Genomic DNA, 20,108 nt, shown 5'->3' with positions numbered 1-20,108 from the left:
CCCCCACACAGCTACCTCCTTGGGCTTCTCATTTCCAGGAAAGTGTTGAACCAGAGCCCTAAACCCAACCAGTGTTGAACTTTGGGGGCATATTCAAAATTTGGATGCTGAAGTTGGGGCTGTGTCTGTGTTGGTCATTTACATCAATGTTCCTACAGTTAAACACATTTGTTTTCTTCTTTCAAGAAGCGTGAGACTCTATCTTTCTCCATCTTCCTCTATCCTCGTGTCATACAATGACGGACCAGTGTTAACGCACAGCAAAATGTATCAAAATAAAAGAGGTACAGTGTGTTACTCACCTTTCCAGGAATTATTTAGAAATTAAATATTTACAGGAATATAGAATCATAGAATTGTAGGACTGGACGGGTCCTCGAGAGGTCGTCTGGTCTAGCCCCTGCACTAATGGCAGGACTAAATATTATCTAGGCCAAAATATTTTACAAGCTTAATGAGGACTTCGAGATGTAAAAAATAATTGTGTATCAATACTAAGAAAAACTATGGGCCTGATACTTCTGTGACTTATTTTGGTTTTACATACCTGACTTCAACTGACATACTCTTAATTTTCACTAATAAGTGAATCAGGCCCATTATTATATTGATTTGCATAGTGTGCTTGCCACTGTAAAGCATAAGGATTAATCCTCTCACTGAAATGTGAAGCATTTTGCATTCAGAGCTGTTTGACTATATTGGTACTTGTTTATATGTAGGTGCAATGCCATGATGATGAACATCATAGAGAAAGTTAGATATTTAGGACCAGATCTTCAGCTGGTGTAAATCAGGCTGGCTCTGTTGACTAGACAGAAAAGTCAATGACAGCTATATAGATCCAGAGAAACAGCATTTTGCAAATAAAAAGAAAAAACTCTTATTTGTGACCTCACCTCTCCACAAAAAATGTATTCAGATGGAAATAGTAAACAGTCATTGTAAATGAAAATTAATGATTATATACATTATCCCTGAGATTAGATAATTTCTTTACTATTTCAAAATTAGAGGAACAACTTGTAAACGGTTGTATCTTTTTACAGAAAACATTAAAATTTATAGAAATGAAACAACAGTTGTAGTAGAAGCTCCAGACCAAGGGCTGGCGAATGTGACTTTTGATGGCTCGACACTTAAGGTACTTCTGAATCTGTTATATTACTAGCTTTCTTCTCTTTTACACCTTTGCATTGTAATGGGCCAACACATTAGCATCGACAGAAAAGATGTGTTATCTTTATAGGTTACTGTTGTTTCATGGATGAGAGGAAGGACCTGTGGTATTTGTGGAAATAATGATGGACAAAAGCAAAATGAACTCCTCATGCCCAATCATAGGCTGGCACACAGCTGCTCAGCTTTTGTCCATTCATGGGTACTGGTAGAAGAAACCTGCGCCGAAGGTCAGTAGATTTGAAAACAATTTCTACTTAGAGAAAATGTCATTTTTCTTTTATTTTTCCCCTAAAAATACAAAAAAGAAAAAAGAAACATTTACCTGTAAATAAAAAGGACCACTGTTGTCGTTCATTTTCTGTTTATATAACTAATCGTTATTTTAGAACTCTCCCAATGAATCTGAAGCGTTGAATACAACTCTTTCTCACATTCAGTTTACTACTAGAGGCTTGATTCTGCCACATTTACTGATACTTAAGTAGTTCCTTACTCCATGACTGGCAAAATCAGACCCAGTCTTGCTCCCACTGAAGTCAGTGGAAGTTTCACCACTGATTTGCTTCAGAGCAGGAGCGTGCACTAAATCAGCTCGCTCTCTGTAGACTTAATTTAATCAAACAAACTGCATATGTTATAAACAGCACACAGAGAATTTTAGTACATTGGGCCAGACCCTCAACTGGGGTAAAATGGCATAGCACCATTGACTTCAATTCCATTTTACCCCATCAGAGGATCTGGACAGAAAGGGGGCGGGAGGGGGCGTTGGGAAATACTCTTACTGTATAAGTGTGTCTCCTTGCATATATTTATAATAATACTACACTCCCTCCAACAGTGCAGTATTTTCATTTACTTTGGGCTTGTAAAGAGTCTCAATAGAGTCAAATGGGCTTTTTCCATTGATTTCAGTGGCAGCAAGATCATACCCATAAGCATGTCAGGAAACAAGATAGCACGTGGAATCCTGTGAATGTTAATGATCCTTTTAGTGCTGATAATTGCAGCATTATAAAAATCATCCAATACAACAATTGGTCTTGATATCATTATGTAAACGCTGCCATTACTTATGCACTCACAAACAACTGACATTTTTCCTAATGCAATTCAGCAGTCCCTGTTCTTACACAGCACCTATTCTTAATAGCTTTCAGACCTATTTCTAAAAGAGTGGACTATAGGATTTCATTTGGGCCATACTGTGCCATCAGTTTTTAAACACAACTCCCCTTTCAAAAATCAGTTTTCCCCACTAACTATGGTCCTGATCTTGCCACCTTTACTGCTGTGAAAATGGGTCATTGGGGAGTTGTACTTAAAAGCTGAGGAGAAAATATGGACTTTTCTTATTGTAAGGAAAGATTAGAGCATTTGTATTCCTTAGGGTTTAACTACTTTTTCTTTTTCCTCTTAGGGTGTAAACTGCAACGCCGCTATGTGAAACTGAAGGGACATCCTGTTATTGATGGAAGGGAATCTACATGTTACTCTGTTGACAGGATACTGCAGTGTATGAAAGGCTGTACTCCAACTGAGAAAACCTCAGTTAAAGTTGGCTTCTCCTGTTTCCCAAAAGGTAGGATTTTTTTGGTTTTACTTTCTTTATCACATACCAGAGGAGCTCTGTCAGATCAGTTAGTCAAGATATAGCATAGCACCACACAGACCCCCTACTAGCCCACCTGACTTTCAGAGCTGTTATTTCCTAACCCCATTAATATTTTACATAAACAATTACAATAATGGGTAGCTAGAAGCCAATGTGGATTATTTGGCAGATGGTATTGTCTGAAAAAAATCTTAGGGATGGTAAAAGGGGCAGCAGTGACCAATAAAAATGTGTCATGCCTTCCAGATGTTTCATTGAGTTGTGATAAGCAACAAAAAGTCCTTTTAGTCACATTGCAATCTGCTATTTCATGTAGACGAAGATGAGAAAAGCAACTGAAAGTCAGTCACGTAATGTGACATGACTGCAGTATGATTAGGCTGCCATGCTCTGCCCATGTGCAATGCATCAGCAAAAAACATATTGCTAGGGTGTTCTCCTGATTTTTTCAGAAAACAGCTTGGTTTTGAAGGTATTTAACTCTCAGACATATCAGATTTTTAAAAAGCATGGACCTGATTCTGTTTTCACTTATATCAGCTTGACACTAGTGCAACTCCGTTGTCTACAAAGTAGATACTCTAAATTCACACAAGTGTGAGAGGAGAATCAGGCCTCATGTCTACAGAGTTTCTTCTTTTCTGGTGCATTACTTCCAAATCCTTAAATATACAGGAATTGATCACACAACTCACATGTACCATAGCCATAAACAGTTCTGCCACCTACCAGTACAGCTCTGTTCCGCATGTTAACCTTCTGGGCCAGCACCCCAGCTGGTGTAAACTGACATAGCTCCATAGAACTCAGTTTATACCAGAAGAAGAATCTAGTGTTCTCTGACTGATTTTAAACAGTGTTCCTAAAGATCATCATGCTTTGCTCATATTATTAGAATTCCCAATGTGCCAAAGCAGTTCACGAAAACATTGGGTATATATCTCTTCAGTAGGCAACCCAGCTCACACAACCAATAAGAAAAGTAACACAGTGAGATTACTAATAGCATACTGACAGCACCATGTGATGTGACTAGATGAATCCTTTTAAGAAAAGAAAAGACACCCTCAATGCCAAGCTATCTCTAAAATCTTGTCATATCCATGTTTCACAGATTTTCGTTTGTGTCCATGTTCCATATCTGTGAAGTGTCATCACCCTAGGCCACTCACTGCTTCGATTACTAGACTATAATAAATTTGTCTCATTCTCACACAAAATGAAAAGAAGAAAATCAGCCAAATCAGTCATCATAGTCACTGCTGCTTGCACAGCAGCTGCAGGTTTCTCTGGTTCGTTTACTGAATCTCAGACACAGGAGCCCACTACCACCTCTGCTTCTTGCTCTTTTATCAAGGTTTTCTTCTTATTATTATTATTATTATTTTCCTGAGGAGAAAGAAGGTAGAGGATGCCATTGGTGTTCTTCAGTAACATGATTGCTTTTCCTCAGGCTGGGAATCAACAGCATTACAATGGAACTCTTTAAGAGATGTCCTTTTTTTGTTTTTGTTTGATGGACCAGATAAGTAGCAGCAGAAGCAGAGCTGGTAACATAATTCTCTCTCCCAGGTTCATAAAATGAACTCCTATATATGTGGGCAAAATTCTTCTCTCAGATCCACACAGGGAGAACTCAGCCCTGATACTCTGCTCCTCACAAAGTGGGAGCCCACATTACTGACAGCAATGGGAGGCCAACACGTATAGGGTGAGCATAATATCAGGGAAGTTACTGCTGTGCAGAACTGAGGGGAAAATTTCCCCCTATTGCCCTATAAATCTGTGGCCAAATCCTGCAGTTTATACTTCAGGCAATTTGCCTGATGGACCAGATCCTACAAATTCTTACTCACTTGCATCGTAGTTACTCAGGTACACAGTTCCATTGATGCCACTGAGACTGTTTGCAGAAGTAAGGACTACTTATGAGGCTAAAGCTTGCAGGATTGGGCCTTTAGTATGCAAAAATTTAGAAGACCAAGGCATGAGAAAAAGCTAAGCAAAAGCAAATCAAAACTAGACTCTTTAGGGTTTCTCATTTTCTAGCTTTAAAATATTAAATATTTAATAACAAACAGCTCAAGCATCATGCTAGGATAATATGTTTTGTAGTTTGTTATACAAAACCTGTGTGTCAAGTTGGTCAGAGAGGTGTAATTTTTCCACCAAATTGTGCATTAACATTTCATTCATTGAGTATGGATGACTGATACAGCCAAAACCCAAACAAACATTTCCGGATTTTCTCTTGGTATAATATAATATGTTGTAAATATATTGCCCATATGTCTGACAAAACAACTAGAGATAAAATTATGGAAGCTTGGCACATTCTACTTAGGCAAACAATCTAAATGCGGGTTCTAATATTCTTCCATATGCAATGTTAAACCTCCAACCAGCTCAGAATGTTTATTGGGAGGATGAATATTATTATTTCATTTAGATTATTTCAGCAGTAGGGGTTTATGATATATTAAAGCTGCTGTTGATAAAGCAACCTGGTAAGGTTAATACTGAAACTGACATTGCACTGCCAGTTTTGAGAATATATGGAAAACTTTAATTAGAAGTTTATGAACCTCTGAAAATCCTCCAAAGGGCTTATCCTTCAGAATGAACTTAAACAGAGAGATGAAATACCCACCCACCCACTCCACCCTCATAGGCAGTGATAACATGAAAAGAGATGGCTGATGTGCTTTTCTACGGAGTGTTCTTATTTAAAGGGCGGTCACATCCAGCACTTCTACAAGCCCCTGCTTTCTATATTTGTGCATCATGAAATTCAATTCATTTTGTTTTAGGGAAGTATTATAGTAATTACACCACAGATGAAAATCCTGCTCCGAGTCAATAGGTCAGTCAGAGGTCAATGGTAGAGGCAGGATTGGACCCATATTCTTTGTCTGGTGAAAGAGTTGGCAACCATCAAAATAATATTGCCTTGGAATGTTGTCAAGTGTTAATTTGCTTGATGTTAGTTAATGTGGCTTTGCTCTTCTGACAGATTCTGCTGTGAGCCTGTCTGACTGGCATAGGAGCAGTGACAGGAAATATGCAGCCGAGGACATCGTGGAGTCTGTGGATGCTGACATTGACTGTTCCTGCACTGACGATTGTAGTTCATCTTAATGCTTTAGCAATGTGCTATAGACGTACTCACCCAAATGATTGAATAGCTGGACAGCTGCAGGGGGAATGCAATAGCTGCAGTAAAATATTAAAAAAAAATGCTTTAAAAATAGGTAAGCCTAATGCATTACGTACAAAGTCAAATGCATTATGTACAATACGCGCTGCTTAATAAATATGCTGTTCATTAAATAAGTATCCAGATCTCTTTTTTCCCCCTCCTTCTTATCAACAAAGCAATCAAGCCAAGTATAATATTCTGGATCCTTTTATCTGGAATATAATTACACTGGTCCTCTCTTAAAATTATGTTCACTGGGTGATGAGAGGAAAACACGATTATGGCTATCTCTAACATTCTATTATATAAAGGATTTCATAATTTAGCATACTAAAGATAAAGTACACACTTGTTTTCATTTATGTTTTCTAATAAAAAGGAAAATCCTGTGCTTCAAAACTGTTCTGTAAAAAAATATTTCACTCCCAGCAAGAGCATTAGCCTTAGTATACAGTACAAAAGAATGACTTGAACTGCTAGGCTCCCACAGTAGCTTTTCAGAGAGCCAATGTGTGTGACACAGTCCCCATTTTGATTTAAATTTAAAAGGGTGTGATGTTAGTTCATAGGCTACCAGAGTAAAAAGGAACTTTTTTTGTTGATCATTTTCTATTGTACATCCATGAAATTCATGCTTATAAAAACTTTAGGAAACTATTAGTAAAACACTGAGTAAAATTACCAAAAGAATGACAGAAAAATATGATACAAATGACAACAATATCCATACATTACATATCTAAAATAAAGTCCAACAGTAAGGGCCAGATTCTGTCTGGCATGTGGGTAGTAGTAACCGAAGAATTTGTTCAGACAACTATTTAATGTTGATCCTCAATTTTCCCATCAACTCCATTCAGTCTAGGAACAATAACATCAGTTCTCCTGCTACATTTTTATTTGTAATACAGTGTTCACAAGATGTTCCCTATCCTTCCTTGAAGAACCTCTGCCTCAATCCAAATCCATGTTACTTGCTAGTTCCTCAGAAGAGTTACACTGCAAAAGGGGAGATGAAGCATCTTACACTCCTCCTCCCATTAAAATGACAAAGTACAGGCTGAGCTACTGTCAGCTCCTCCATTGGGCCTGGGCCACTTCCCACTATCATTTGTGGAAGCTTTGCCCTGACTTTAATGCACTCACTACTGGGCCGCTGTCTCTAATTCCAAATCTTCTTGCCTCTTAAGCCACCTGTTTATGAAAGGGCAACTTTCCTCCAGTAAACCAGTTCAAATAAAACAAAGATAGTGAAGAGAAATGTTAACAGGAGCTTTAATGCTCAAAAGGCACTATGATAAAAATCAAATACTCTTTACCATTATGAATTAATTCTACTTTTAATAGACCATGCCCTCTACATATAGATACCACAGTAATCAGCACCGATCAAGCTGGTACCTGCAGTATGAAAAAAATATAAGCCCCTGTTATGTCAGCTAAAAGAGAACTCCTTCCCCTGGAAGTAAGACACAGGGTGTTTTTATAATCCGTGGAACCAACCTCAAGAGAGGAAACTCAATCACATATACTAAGCCAGTGTATTACATAATGGCAACACAGTAATGCCATAAATCACGGCAAATGCAGAGAGTGTTATGTTCCTGTCTCGGGGGTGGCAGCCTCAGATGTACAAGTGCAACAAAGAGAAGACAGTAAAAATGCATTTCCCTGTGTATAGCACCCGCTTAAATAAAATTTACCAAATTAGACACACTATGCTGTACCGCCTGAAACGATAAATGCTCATCCCCAGTGATGGAGGGCGGAGCCTTGAGTATTCAATGCTCAACCCTAGTAACAACTGCAGGCCAGTCACCTGACTTAAGGTCAGGCCGCTAGTGATGAGTAGAAGGGAGCTTGAAGCGCAGAAACAGGAAGGAAGACCATGCTGCTCATTTAAACTTTTTTTGTTAACCTTCTTCTGCACTCAGGTGCACTAAAATGAGTCCCACCGCCTTCAGTGGGAGTTGGCCCCAAGCATCTGAGGACAGACGTTAGCTCAGCAGTTTGTGACAGGCAACACATATCATTGTTTCACGTTCTTGTGGCTCAGTGCTGCAGCTGCCATGCTGTAGCTGTTTTATTTCCAGGCCATTGAAATCAGTGGACAGTATTCTATGTGTAGATACATTCAGAAGCAGTACTGGCACATTCTAAATGACCGTAAGCTAGAATGCTCCACCGCATTCAAGCGGCTGACGAAAGGAAAGGTGATATCTGGGAGTGTATGTGCTGGGAGCACAAGATGATGATAGAGCAGATGTTCATTTCTGCTAAGGAAGTGCACATGATGGCAACCATTCAAACTTTCTCAAATAAGGCTTTGCTCAGACTGCAGCTTCGCCCAGATGGGGAAGCCGTGGCTAGTGAAACGAGTGCATGCCTGCTTCCCTCTGTTCCATTCAGGACAGAGGTTAGCCACAGCTCATATTATTTCCATTTTTAAGGCACAGCTTTTATTTCTGTCTGTTGTTCTGGAGGTGATGGTGCTCATTCATTAGTGGCCCCATACTGAGGCAGCTGAATATCTTTAAAAGACAGAACGAAGCCACTGATGCTGCAGCTGTGAAATCCAAATATAATGAAAGCTCATAAAGCTCCGAGTTGGAATTTGGGGGGTGGGGGGGGGAAGGCTGATAGAACAAACTCATCTTACCAAAGGAATTAAGAGCAATATTAGATTTGTAAGTGTCAAAAGGCCAATGCTCCACGTGCTAATATACCGCAGCGATATTTCAGACCTATTTCAGAGGCTGGCTGAAGTTTGGATTTAAAGCTCATTTGGAATTCAGTCCTGCCCTATGTTATAAAGCAACTCTAACATTACAATTATCTACTGAGTATTAAAATGTATATTTAACAGGCAAGGCTTTTATGTACTGTACCTTTCTTCACTGTTGCTTCTCAACTGCTATGAATTGCTTAAGTTTTGTTCTGTATTGTAGCAAGCTAAGCAAATGGCCTTTCAGTTACGCCCCTTATGATGTTTTGGAGCACACCCAGACCAGTAAGGGATAAGGTTGCCAAGCCTCCAGGATTGTCCTGGAGTCTCCAGGAATTAAGGATTAGTCTTTAATTAAAGATAATGTCATGTGAAAAATCCTCCAGGAATATGTCCAACCAAAATTGGCAACCCTACTAAGGGGATCTGTCACCACCTGCCCTGCAGCCTGGGGGTAACTGTGCAACTGCAGCTCAGATCCCTAACACCAGTAACTGTTCACAAGCGCAAAGTCACTCTGATGTCCAGCAGCCTAGTTTCTCCTTGCAGGGTGACTCAACAGCCCTGCCAAAGTCTCCCCAAATCCATCTTTCTTGAGTTCGTAAATACCAGAAACTCTAACTTTTCCCCTCTGGTTCAGCACGCCCAAAGGTCTGAATCCAGCCCCTCACCTCCCACCCCCTACATTATCAGGTCTCTTTGGTGCACACACTCCACACAGTTTGCACCACAGAGACCTGCTTAGGGTAAAAATAAACAAAAGGTTTATTTAATAGCAAAACCACAGATTCAAAGATGAAATAGTAAGAGAGAGCAAACATATGAGTTACCCAGTAAATAAACACAGACATAACCTCAGGCTTTAACTTCTACATTAAATAAAATCCCTTTTCTAATACAAGTTGCCTTTGAACTGTTTCCCAGCATACTGCCTGTGTGCCAGTGTTTCATGGACAGCTTCCGGCCTACAGCCTGTCCCTCAGTTTCACTTAAACCCCTTCCATTTTAAAAGGGTTTGAGGCGGGGAGGGAGGGGGTGTTCTTCAGTCACTATATGTATTCAGAGAGGAGAAAATGCTCGCCTGTCTTCGTTTGCTTGATGCTTGAAGGCAGTCTTGTCTGGTTCAGAGGTGGCCCACCCCCACCTGATTGCGTCACCATGCTGTTGTGAGGTGGTGCTGAGGTCAGTTACAATTTGCTATACATACATACAGTCATAACCATAAGCCATAAACGTATCTCAAAATGAATGTTCAGTTCAGTGCATTACAAGCTTTCATAAAAGATCTCACTTGGTATTCTCTTACAGTAAAATAACAGTATATGCAATCAATTGGTTGAACTTCTTATTGTGGCGGAAGTTAACCCTTCTCTTCTCTCCTTGGGGTGTCTGTGTAACCCACACACCTCCTGGGTGTGGTGTTCTGTAGTGGCACCGAGACCACTTAGAGAGAGAAATTAATGAGTCTGCCCTACAGCCTTAGCTAAGGGCCATATGGCTTTTAGCTCATGCAGTAGAGACTCATGCACTAAGCTCCAGAGGTCCCAGGTTTTCTCCTGCCCTCCGATGACCAGGGTCTGTCAGCATTACATCTGCACCCTGATTATCACAGTCTCCCCCATGAGTTTGATACTGGTGTTTTGGCCATTGGCCATGACCTAAGAGTCATTTCTGCCTAGGAGCTCCAGCAGCTCCCTAAAAGTGGTGGGCCACCGACACCCAAACCCATGGCCCTGCCCCGCCACTCTGTCCCTTCCCCTGAGGCCCCACCTCCACTGCACCTCCCCTCCCCTCCCCTGAGTCCCTGCCCTTCTGCTGCCTCTTCCCCCCAAGGCCCCACCCCAGTGGTGGATTATCCACTGGGCCCACAGTGTCCATGCCCAGGGACCCCGGCCAATTGGTGGTGGGAACTGGGAAAATGGGCTCTCCCCCCCCCCCCCCCCCCGCAGTGTAAATCCACTGTGGGGCGGCAGGGAAAGCCCCAGTGGCAGCTCCCTCCCCCCGGTCCCCAGAAGTGCCAGACTACCAGGGCAGTCTCCAGCACCCCCTCCCTCCCCCACCTGACCTCAGCATGGGGCAGCAGGGGAAGCCCCAGCAGCAGCACCTGCCCCCAGTTCCCAGAAGCACCAGGCAGGCAGGACAACCCGGGTGCGGGGCAGCAGGGGAAGCCCGGGCAGCAGGGGAAGCCCAGGCAGCAGGGGAAACCCCAGCACCCCTACCCTCTCCCCAGCAGAAGCTGCGGGATGGGGAAAGACCCAGCCCCCTACCCTCTCCCCAGCAGACTCGGTAGGGTGGCAGGGGAAGCCCCCATGCCTGACCCACTCTCCGGCAGAAGTGCTGGGAGCAGACAGGCAGGTGGGGCAGGTGAAGCCCCGACACTCCAACCCTCGTTCCCTGCAGAAGTGCAAGGGGTGGCAGGGGAAGACCCAGCACCCGGACCCCCCTGCTGCAGCCGTGGGACTGGAGGAGCTCTCACTCCCTGCTGCAGCCCTGAGGCCATGGAACCGGGACAGAGCTTCTCCAGTCTGGGGGCCACTGGTGGGAGGGGGAGAAAGGTGCAAACGGGATGGGGGCTGCAGTGGGGGGTGGAATGGAGGGAACCCTGGATAGTAAAGGGGCAGGCCTGGGGAAGGGGCAGAAAGGGGTGGGGCTGCGGGTGGGCCGGACGCGGAAGGGACAGAACGGGGGGACTGCAAGTGGAATAGGTGGGGAGGGGGCACCTTAATCCATTCTCCCAGCCCCTTCTTTCACCAGTCCTATCCCCCCCTTCTCCACTGTCTCTTCCCCAGCCCCACCCTGCCCCCCTTTGTCCTGTCTCCTGTGAGCACTTGTTGTACAAGAAACAGGTAGAACTAGGACCCAAGAGGTGGCGGCCAACTGCTGAGGTAGCAACCCAGAGCAGCTGCTCCGTCCTGCTCCCCGCCCCGCCGGGCTGCCTGGCTGCAGGGCTTGCGCTGCTTGACCTGCCAGCAGAGGGGAGAGGCACCGTGTGGGAAGGACATAGCCCCCCCACCACAGCAGCCAGCTTTCACGTGGTAAATAAGCACCCTGACTTTCACAATAAGCCAAAAATCAAGCTAATCCCAATTTCAAAACAAGGCCAAAACAAGCCAATCCCTAAGAACCCCAACGCTCTATGTGACTAGATCCCCCCCAGCATGCAGTCTGTGACTGTGGTGGGCCTGCTGGGCACCCCTGACTCTCACCCCCCTCTTGCCCTTGCTTGCTCCTTGCCTCTGCTTGCCCCCCCCTTACCCCTGCTTGCCGGGAGCCGATCAAAAAAAATAAGCAACAAGCTACAACACGCTACAAGCCAAAAACTAGCCAACAAGCAACTCACAAGCCAATTAAGCCAAAAACAAGCCCAATTTCTGCGTTTTTTTCATGGGTTTGGCATGTCTGCCCCACCCCCCACTCCCCCAAAGACTGAGCAAAACAAGCCCTGCAGGGCAGTTCAGCACTGACAGAAAGCTGGGGGGGTAGAGCGGCACATGACCCCGCATGCCTCACCTCTGTTTGGGGGGGCAAGGCCCTCCCTGCACCTCCTCAAACTACGCTCATGTCTTCAAATGCACCCACGCAAGCGTTTAGAACTCTGAAATTCAGAGACGCGCACACACAGAGGTGGGGGAAATGGTGCCAGTGTAAATGCAAGTTAGATAAGTTTCACTTACTACTGTAAACTGCATTAATTAATTTATTGAACTGCCCCTTGCTGATTTAAATTGGTTGTGACATTTTAATTAATCTCAGTCTGTAATATCATGGTTTTTAAGTTGTTAAGTAAAGGTGCGTTAACTCTAAACTAAGTTTATATTAGATGCATATAATTGGTACTTTTGATTTAGACACATTGCATAGATTAGCTCATGTTTATTCCTTGAGGATCCCAAGGCACGCCATTGCATGTGTACAGGGTCCAACCAGGTGCAGGCACCCTCAAGATTAATTTCCTTTACTAGTACAGTAAAGGGACTGCAGGAGAGGGGTGGATAGAGGATTCCCACCTAGCCAACATCACCACTGGGATACTTAGGATCTCCTTTACTGTCAACATCAGGCACCCAGCGAGTGTTGCCTGCTCCTCAGTAATCCAGGGAGGAAAGGGGACGTTACACAAGATAGCATGAATTTGTCAGCACTTTTATCACACAGCGTCACCCACATCGCTTTAATGCTGTGCCTAGTTTCTGGGTTGCCGGCAGATCCTGTCCCACAGCATTTCCTAGCTGTAGCAGTGTCTCACTGCTCCTAGCGGGGGGCCATGGCTCAGCATTCATGTCGCATTCCCCATCAGTACCCGGCCTGGGCTGAGGAAGTTAATGAGCCAACAAGTGGACCAAATTTGGTGATGAATCCTAAGGCACGTTACACATATGCTAAGAAGAGACTGCTCCTAGCAGATTCTGGACCACAGCACCTTTTTCCTGTGCCACAGCCACACTCACCCCTCACTCAGTTTCCCGGGCAAGGATAGACAACAATTTTGCCCCCTCAACCACTGAGTCTGGCCCTCGTAGGCGTCTACCTGAGACCTCTGAGTTTAACCCCGTTACTTCATTACAGAAAGTAACACAACAACAAAAAGTCCCACATTCCAATGCCCAGAAAAACCTTTAGTGGTCATAATGCTGAAGACTACAGGCAGAGCAATGGCACCCATCGTACCCACATTGCTTGTTTGCTAGCCCCTGATCAGGCACACCCTTATGTCCTTCCTCCTGGGTCCCATGGGCATGACTTGACTGTTTAAACTGCCTGTTTGTTCTCGGCAGCAAGCTTCTATTGCTCCAGCTCTGCCTCCACTTTCCTGATCCCTGGCCTCCAGTTTCTTCCGCCTCTCCTTCACAAGCAGCCTTTCCACTTCAGCCTCCACATCTAGACCTCTCACCATCACTGCTATCTCTGCTGGATCATCTGGGGAACCATCTGCTTGGTCTCTTATATGCCCTGTAGGAGAAAAAGGGACTTCTCTGGACCCCAGTTTTGGGCAGGAACCCCCATTGCTCTTCATGGCATGTAAGTGCAGCAAGGCCACCAGCTCTGATTTCTTCTAGTCGACTGACAGCCCTCGCTATTCACACAGTTCTTCTAACTGCTTCTTCATGAGTTTCTTTGTTCATCTGCCTTTTCTGCTGCTTTATTCATCATATACTGACTTTTGTTCTATTCCCTTTACCCGTAATAAACAAACAGAAAATATAAAAGCTGTAACCTTGTACTTTGCTCCCTCACTTTTGAACCTGTTATAGTGTGTTTAGCAAGTGTTTGGAGCCTGAATCTCGGTTCGCTGATTTTTTTGGGTGCAGCAGCTGTATCGAGTATACCACTGACATTTTGGGGCCCATCCAGACCACTGAGGGGTTTTCACCCCTGTATGTTTTATTTTCATTTGCATTTGTGTAATGAAATGAGGGCTGGAAGAATGACATATGCCCGAGCGTATGTGAAGTCCTGAGGTCTAATCCTGGCTCTAACACTGACTTGCAGTGTGTCCTTCAGCAAGTCTAGTGAGCTTTCAGCCTCATTTTCTCCATCTGCGGATAACAATACCTACCTCCTGCATGGAGTTAATAATACTTAGATATTAATATTTATTCTTGTATATGTTACACAATTTAGTCCATGATGATAGAAATTAAGGTATTTTTCCAATTGGTCTCATTACCAAATGCAGTATATTTTAATGATAAGAAAAGGGTTTGTATTTTCAGGATTCAGCACATTTTAAAACAACTAGACATCTGGAGAAATCAAAACAGAATGTTTGATTTGCTTGTGTTCAGTTTTGATTAAAACTCACCTATTTGTAATGAGTCTAAATTATTTAGATCATTAAATTAAAGTGAAAGAGGGAAAAGGTTGATCTGAACAGATTCTTTTCATTCCTGAACAAAGGTGATAAACAGTTTGGTCCAATCAGATGCTTTTATTAGGTTCCTGTTGATTCATTAGTTTGAAAGGACAACGGGTGTCATTTTGAGAAAGTATGATATTGTACTGCAGCCAGCGACAAGGGATCCAGGATGACAGGAGAGGAAGAAATAGTTAAGATCAAGTTGCTGCTGGAAATTAAATGCCTACACTTCATAATAAGAACTTTAAAAAATGAGTGAAATCGCAGCCCCATTGTAGTCAATGACAAAACTCCCATTTACCTTAATGGGTCCAGGATTTCACTCAATGTTTGAATAAGTGGTTAGTAAGTAAACTAAAAAACAAATGTGCTATGTGTAACTAAAGTGCAACTTATGAATAAGAGACCAGGGGAATCCACACAGTGGAGGGCTTGGTGCTAAAACAGGAGACAGGGCACAATGTTGAAGAAGGGAACGCCTTTTCACATTGAATTTTCAAGTCTCTCATGCCATCTACTGACTCTTTTGATTATTAACAATGGTTTAAAGCCTCCTCCTGGTTTATTTATACGTTTGTAAACATTCCAGAAAGTTTTAAGTGAATTACTGCCCAGTTTGTTTCAACCCCCAAAATACTCTTTGTATAAGTGCATTATAGTACTGAGCCTTTGTAAACACCCATTTTCCATTGTCTCTGGAGGTTAAAGATATTGCCTAAGCCACTCTCACTCCTGTTATTGCTGGATAAGTGCTGATTACATTACTAGCAGGGCTGGGAGAACAGTTTACCGAGAAAATCCAAAGCTGTTCAAAAACAGCAAATATGGCTTTCCTGGACTCAGCATAGGAAGGTTATTTTGTGGGTACCTACAAACATCTGAATGCACCTAAAATAACTTTTGTCTGCTTCTTCCAACAGTTCACTTAACTGTAATTTACAGTGGATATTTATTTGTCCCAATATCCTTCATTACTTTTAGATGGAGTGTAAGAAGCAGAAATTGTATTCACAGATAGACAGGATTACAACATTTACCATTATTACCTTAAACCTATTTTTTTTACCTATTTTAATTTCATTAGTTTACCAATGCACATTCTCCTGCTTGACTCACCAAGACACAATGAATGCCAATTTTTAATGGTTTCAACCAGACAGCAACTAAGCACAGATGGCCCCTCCTATACACAGAGTATGCAAAAAGCCATTCAAACCTTACAGCAGTTCCTAATAGAAGCCATTCATTAAACTTTAAGAGTTAAATTCAAACTTGTGTTAAAATGTTTGTCTGACAAAGCCTTTGGAATTTTATAGCCTTATTCTGTCTGTCCTGACTGTGCTATCCACTTGTAATACTCTTTCCTTTAGTTTATGATTATAAACAGTTCCTTACCTAGGCTGGGGGCCAGATCCTTTGCTGATGATTTCAGTGGAATTACATCAATTCACATCAGCTGAGTAGCTGATCCCGTATTTTTTAAAAATACACACCCTCTTTCTCTTTCCTCTCTACCTGGGATTATGTTAAAATTGTTTTCATTGTGGTTTAATGTTTACCTTCATGGGAGCTATACATTGTTTTTGCAGAATTCATTTTCCACCCTGCCACAATGGGGCCAAAACTCCTTGGATCGTTGCCCAAGCATGGAGTGGATTGGGACGAGAGATGCTCAGGTGGTGATGAGTGGTCGGAAGGCGGGAGCATACAATCTCCGTGCATCGTCTCCCCTAAGATTCCACACCAAAGCTTATGCTGCTTCAAGTCCATGGCAGAATGGCTCCACTGGAGCGGCGTTGTTATGGAACCAAGTTGGGGTTAAGACACGCAGAGACACTTTGACAGCACAGGACCTCTACAGACTGTTCTGGAATACAGTGATTCTCTCTAATGTAATCAAGGGAAAACACACCCAAAGGCAGAAAGTCTGTCTATAGGCCAGTTGTAATGGGAAACTAGCTCCTTCCCCAATTGGCCTTATGATTTTATTATTCCTTGTTCTTCCTCCAGGTTGTGTCTTGCCTTTAATTAAATTGTAAGCTCTTTGGGGCAAAAAACATAGCTGTGTTTGAACAGTGGGGTCCTGACTGGAGCCTGTGGGTGTTTCTGTAACAGGTCTGGGGAAGGCAACATGCTAAATCAGGTATAGTATTTCTTCCCTCTGCCTGTATTGTAGTTTCTCTCTCTGCTGCAGTAGAGACCAGAGTGAAGTCTTTTCAGAACTTTGATATATACATATACTCACAAATATCATACTGAGTTAAATCTCTGATAGAAGGTCAGTGACACAAAATCTTGGAAGGAAAACATTTACTAAATAAATCTATATATGACTACATCATAGTTACTTGCAGTCCTTGAAACAAGTATGAATACTGGCAATAAGAAATCTTTTAAGACAACACTTTCAGTGGGGTTTCCCCCAAGTTTTAGTACTTGAGGCTATCATAACTTCAAATGTAAAATATAGTTATATGCATATACTCCCCTCGGACTCTTCCTCTGGGAGGATTTACCAGTCTCAGTGGCATAGTGTCCAAACCTGCTGTAGGTCATACCAGCTCCTTAAAAAGTGATAGTCCCACAGTCTCCTTCAGACTCCCCTCAGGTCTTTGCAATGATAGTCTGCAATTTGCGCAGCCTGCAGCATTTCTAGCAGTGCAGAGTGAAGTCTTTTCACTATTATTCCCAGTTGGATGAGGGAGCCTTGCAGTCTAATCTGGCTAAGCCCCTGGAATACATTCCTTACAGCAGAACTTTTTGGTCCTTGCACTGCTCCAGCACTGCATCACAGCAGACGGGCAGCACAGCACGCACACAAGACAGCAGGGACACAGGGAAATGTAGGGTGAGCATGAGAGCAGTATCGCGCACGAGCAGGAGACAGCGAAAGATAGACACTGTTTCAGCTCTGAGGGCATGGGCTACCTAGGAACTAAGCTAGGTCAGCCGCTTAACTCCAGGACAGGGTTCATAACCGAGGATCCCAAATGGAGGGAGAACCTATCTCTGGCCCGTCAGCCAGGCGGCCCATGTTAGGTGCCTGAGCCCCTCCTCTTTCCACCCCTTACTGTGGCATTTCACTCCTTGCTAACTTAGGTGGCTTCCAGTCAGTTTGCTGGTTTCTGAAAATGCCGTTCTGGGGCACCCACCCTTCCCTATGTGCCTAGCTGGAGGTTGAGGAGTCCAGTTGGCAGCAGTCTACCTAGGGGTTAGGCACTGCAGTACTGACTGGAGCCACCCCTACATACTTTTGAGTTTCTGAGCCTCAGTCTCTTCCACTTTGAAGACACATTTATGACCTTTGGAATCTATTTCTGAACCAAACGTATTTCAAAACATATTGATGATGGCAAATACTTGAGATACTGAGCAGTCCCTCTCCAATCCTTCTCTCCCACTTTTGTACTTTTTCCCCCATGCATCACCTCACATTCGCAAATATGTACACCTCACCCTTTATTATGGTCATAACATGAAATAATAATATGCAATATTTTGTTGTGGTTGCACCCTCTTCCCTTTCATGGTGAGGAACGAACTCTACAATTGTAGCTGCTATTGCTTTCATGTTTTCTTTGTCCTCCTGGCCTCAACAATTTCCTGTAACAATGAGCTCCACTGTCCAGTTATGTGTTGTGTGCAGAAGTATTTCCTTTTATCGGTTTTGTATTTGATGCCTTTCAGTATAATCAAATATCCCCCTCTTCTTGTGTTATGAGACCATGAGAACAAAAGTTCCCAATCTAACTTCTCTATACTATTCATTATTGTATATACATTTATCATGTTCCCTCTGATTTGTCTCCTTTCTGAGGTAAACAATCCCACGCTTTTCAATCTCTCTTCCTAGGAGAGTTTTTCTTTTCATGTCTGAATCTTCTCTAATTCAGCAATGTCTGTTCTGAGATGAGGTGACAGGATTCCAGATGAGACCACAGCACTGCTTGATATAATGGCCTTATAATATTCCCTGTATTATTCATCGTCTCTTCCTTACAAATCTTAACATTGTGTTTGATTTTTGACTGCAGCTGCACATTGAGCAGAAGTCTTCATTGCACTGTCTACATTAGCAGTTATATAACCCACAGTTTGGTGTGTGTTACACATCCCTCTCTGTGCTACAAAGGATGTGAGTTTGTTACAGCTTCCAGATATAAATTTAATTCCTTAGTTCATGCTACAGAGGCTGACGCTTTTAGCTTTGGAAGTCCCTCATCACAACCAACATGGCTGTCATCACCCTGTAATGTAGAACGGGTACAATACTATAGGCAATTCACTCTAAGACCCTGAAGATAGTGAAAAAAAAAGGCTTGATGAAAAATTCTTTTACCTAACTGCCATGGATAAATTGGTGTTTTGCATGCAGCATATCAGCTGGGATTCACCCACAATCAGCCCTTGAGGAGAGTTTCTAAATGATAATCGCCAGGTTAAATCTTACTAAAGAATGCTAAGAATTGCTCCAGCTTCTTCCCTTCTCTCTCAGTGTTTGTGTAGAGTTAACACCGCTGAAATTATTAAACAGCAGCTTCTCTCCTCAACATCAGCACACGAGCTAGAAAATGACAAAAGAGCCCCAACTGCAGAAATATTAGATGATCCTTTTAAATGATGCATGAAAAACAGAATACACACATACTGATGCTGATACACTAGCCTGATTCTACAGGGCTGCAAATTGCAATAAAAATTGTTTTATATGGTACACTGAGGAAAGGTGAGATAAAAGCCCTGAAAATGCTTCATTGCAACTCAACAGCTATTTGGTTTCATTTTTTTCCCCAAGAGGTTCTGATTTACCTTAAAAGACCTTTGAAGGTCAGTTATATCTTGTTTTTCCATTTTGTTAAGCATCTCAGTATGCTACTTATGGAATTTAATACACTTTTAGTGTGTTTTTACTATTGTCATCCTGAAGACAAGGTTGGACTGCAGTAGCTATATATGTTTATAAAATATGCTTTAACAGGATAAATACATTCCAACAGCAAAATATCAGGAGACGTAAAGAGGCCCTCCCATACTCCCATCCCATCACCTGCTGTTGTCTTATGATGGAGAGAGCCGGTGGCTTGGTATATGCCTCTGCTTTCTTGGCAGAGGGGCAGCTGGATAATAGGCTTGTTCACATTGGACTTGGATCAGTGAGTAATAAAACTCCTCCCCAAACAGTTGTGTGCTCACGGAAAAGAAAATAATAAAGAATTAAATCATAGGTCAGGCAAGAGTGCTAAATAAAATCCTGCATCCTAGTCTTTTCTAAAGCATCTTTATGTAGCACTATTTTCTAGAAATCCATATTTTGTAACTGTCGGCCACTAGAGGGCAAACTGGAACAAGTCAAGGGCAGTGGTGGAATCTCCATCCTTAGAGCTTTTTAAGGCCCGGCTTGACAAAGCCCTGGCTGGGCTAATTTAGTTGGGGTTGGTCCTGCTTTGAGCAGGCGGTTGGACTAGATGACCGCTTGAGGTCTCTTCCAACTCTAATTTTCTATGATTTAACAAAAAGAAAATAAATCCTT

The 20,108-nt window shown here is 42.7% G+C and overlaps 1 protein-coding gene across 1 annotated transcript in view; it reads left to right on the top strand.

Moving 5' to 3' along the window:
* LOC135882824 (vitellogenin-1-like) overlaps positions 1 to 5,935 on the top strand; it is a 44,716-nt gene extending 38,781 nt beyond the window's left edge. Inside the window, exons 31-35 of the mRNA XM_065409851.1 lie at positions 187 to 284; positions 1,050 to 1,144; positions 1,250 to 1,409; positions 2,603 to 2,764; positions 5,811 to 5,935. Coding sequence (XP_065265923.1) covers positions 187 to 284; positions 1,050 to 1,144; positions 1,250 to 1,409; positions 2,603 to 2,764; positions 5,811 to 5,935 — 640 coding nt within the window. The remainder of the gene's footprint in view (positions 1 to 186; positions 285 to 1,049; positions 1,145 to 1,249; positions 1,410 to 2,602; positions 2,765 to 5,810) is intronic.
* Positions 5,936 to 20,108: the final 14,173 nt, after the last annotated feature.

Source organism: Emys orbicularis, chromosome 8, assembly GCF_028017835.1.
Source record: "Emys orbicularis isolate rEmyOrb1 chromosome 8, rEmyOrb1.hap1, whole genome shotgun sequence".
In the NCBI taxonomy this organism is placed as follows: Eukaryota; Metazoa; Chordata; order Testudines; family Emydidae; genus Emys; species Emys orbicularis.
Note: the sequence above shows the minus strand (reverse complement) of the source record. Positions and strands in the feature narration are given on the sequence as shown.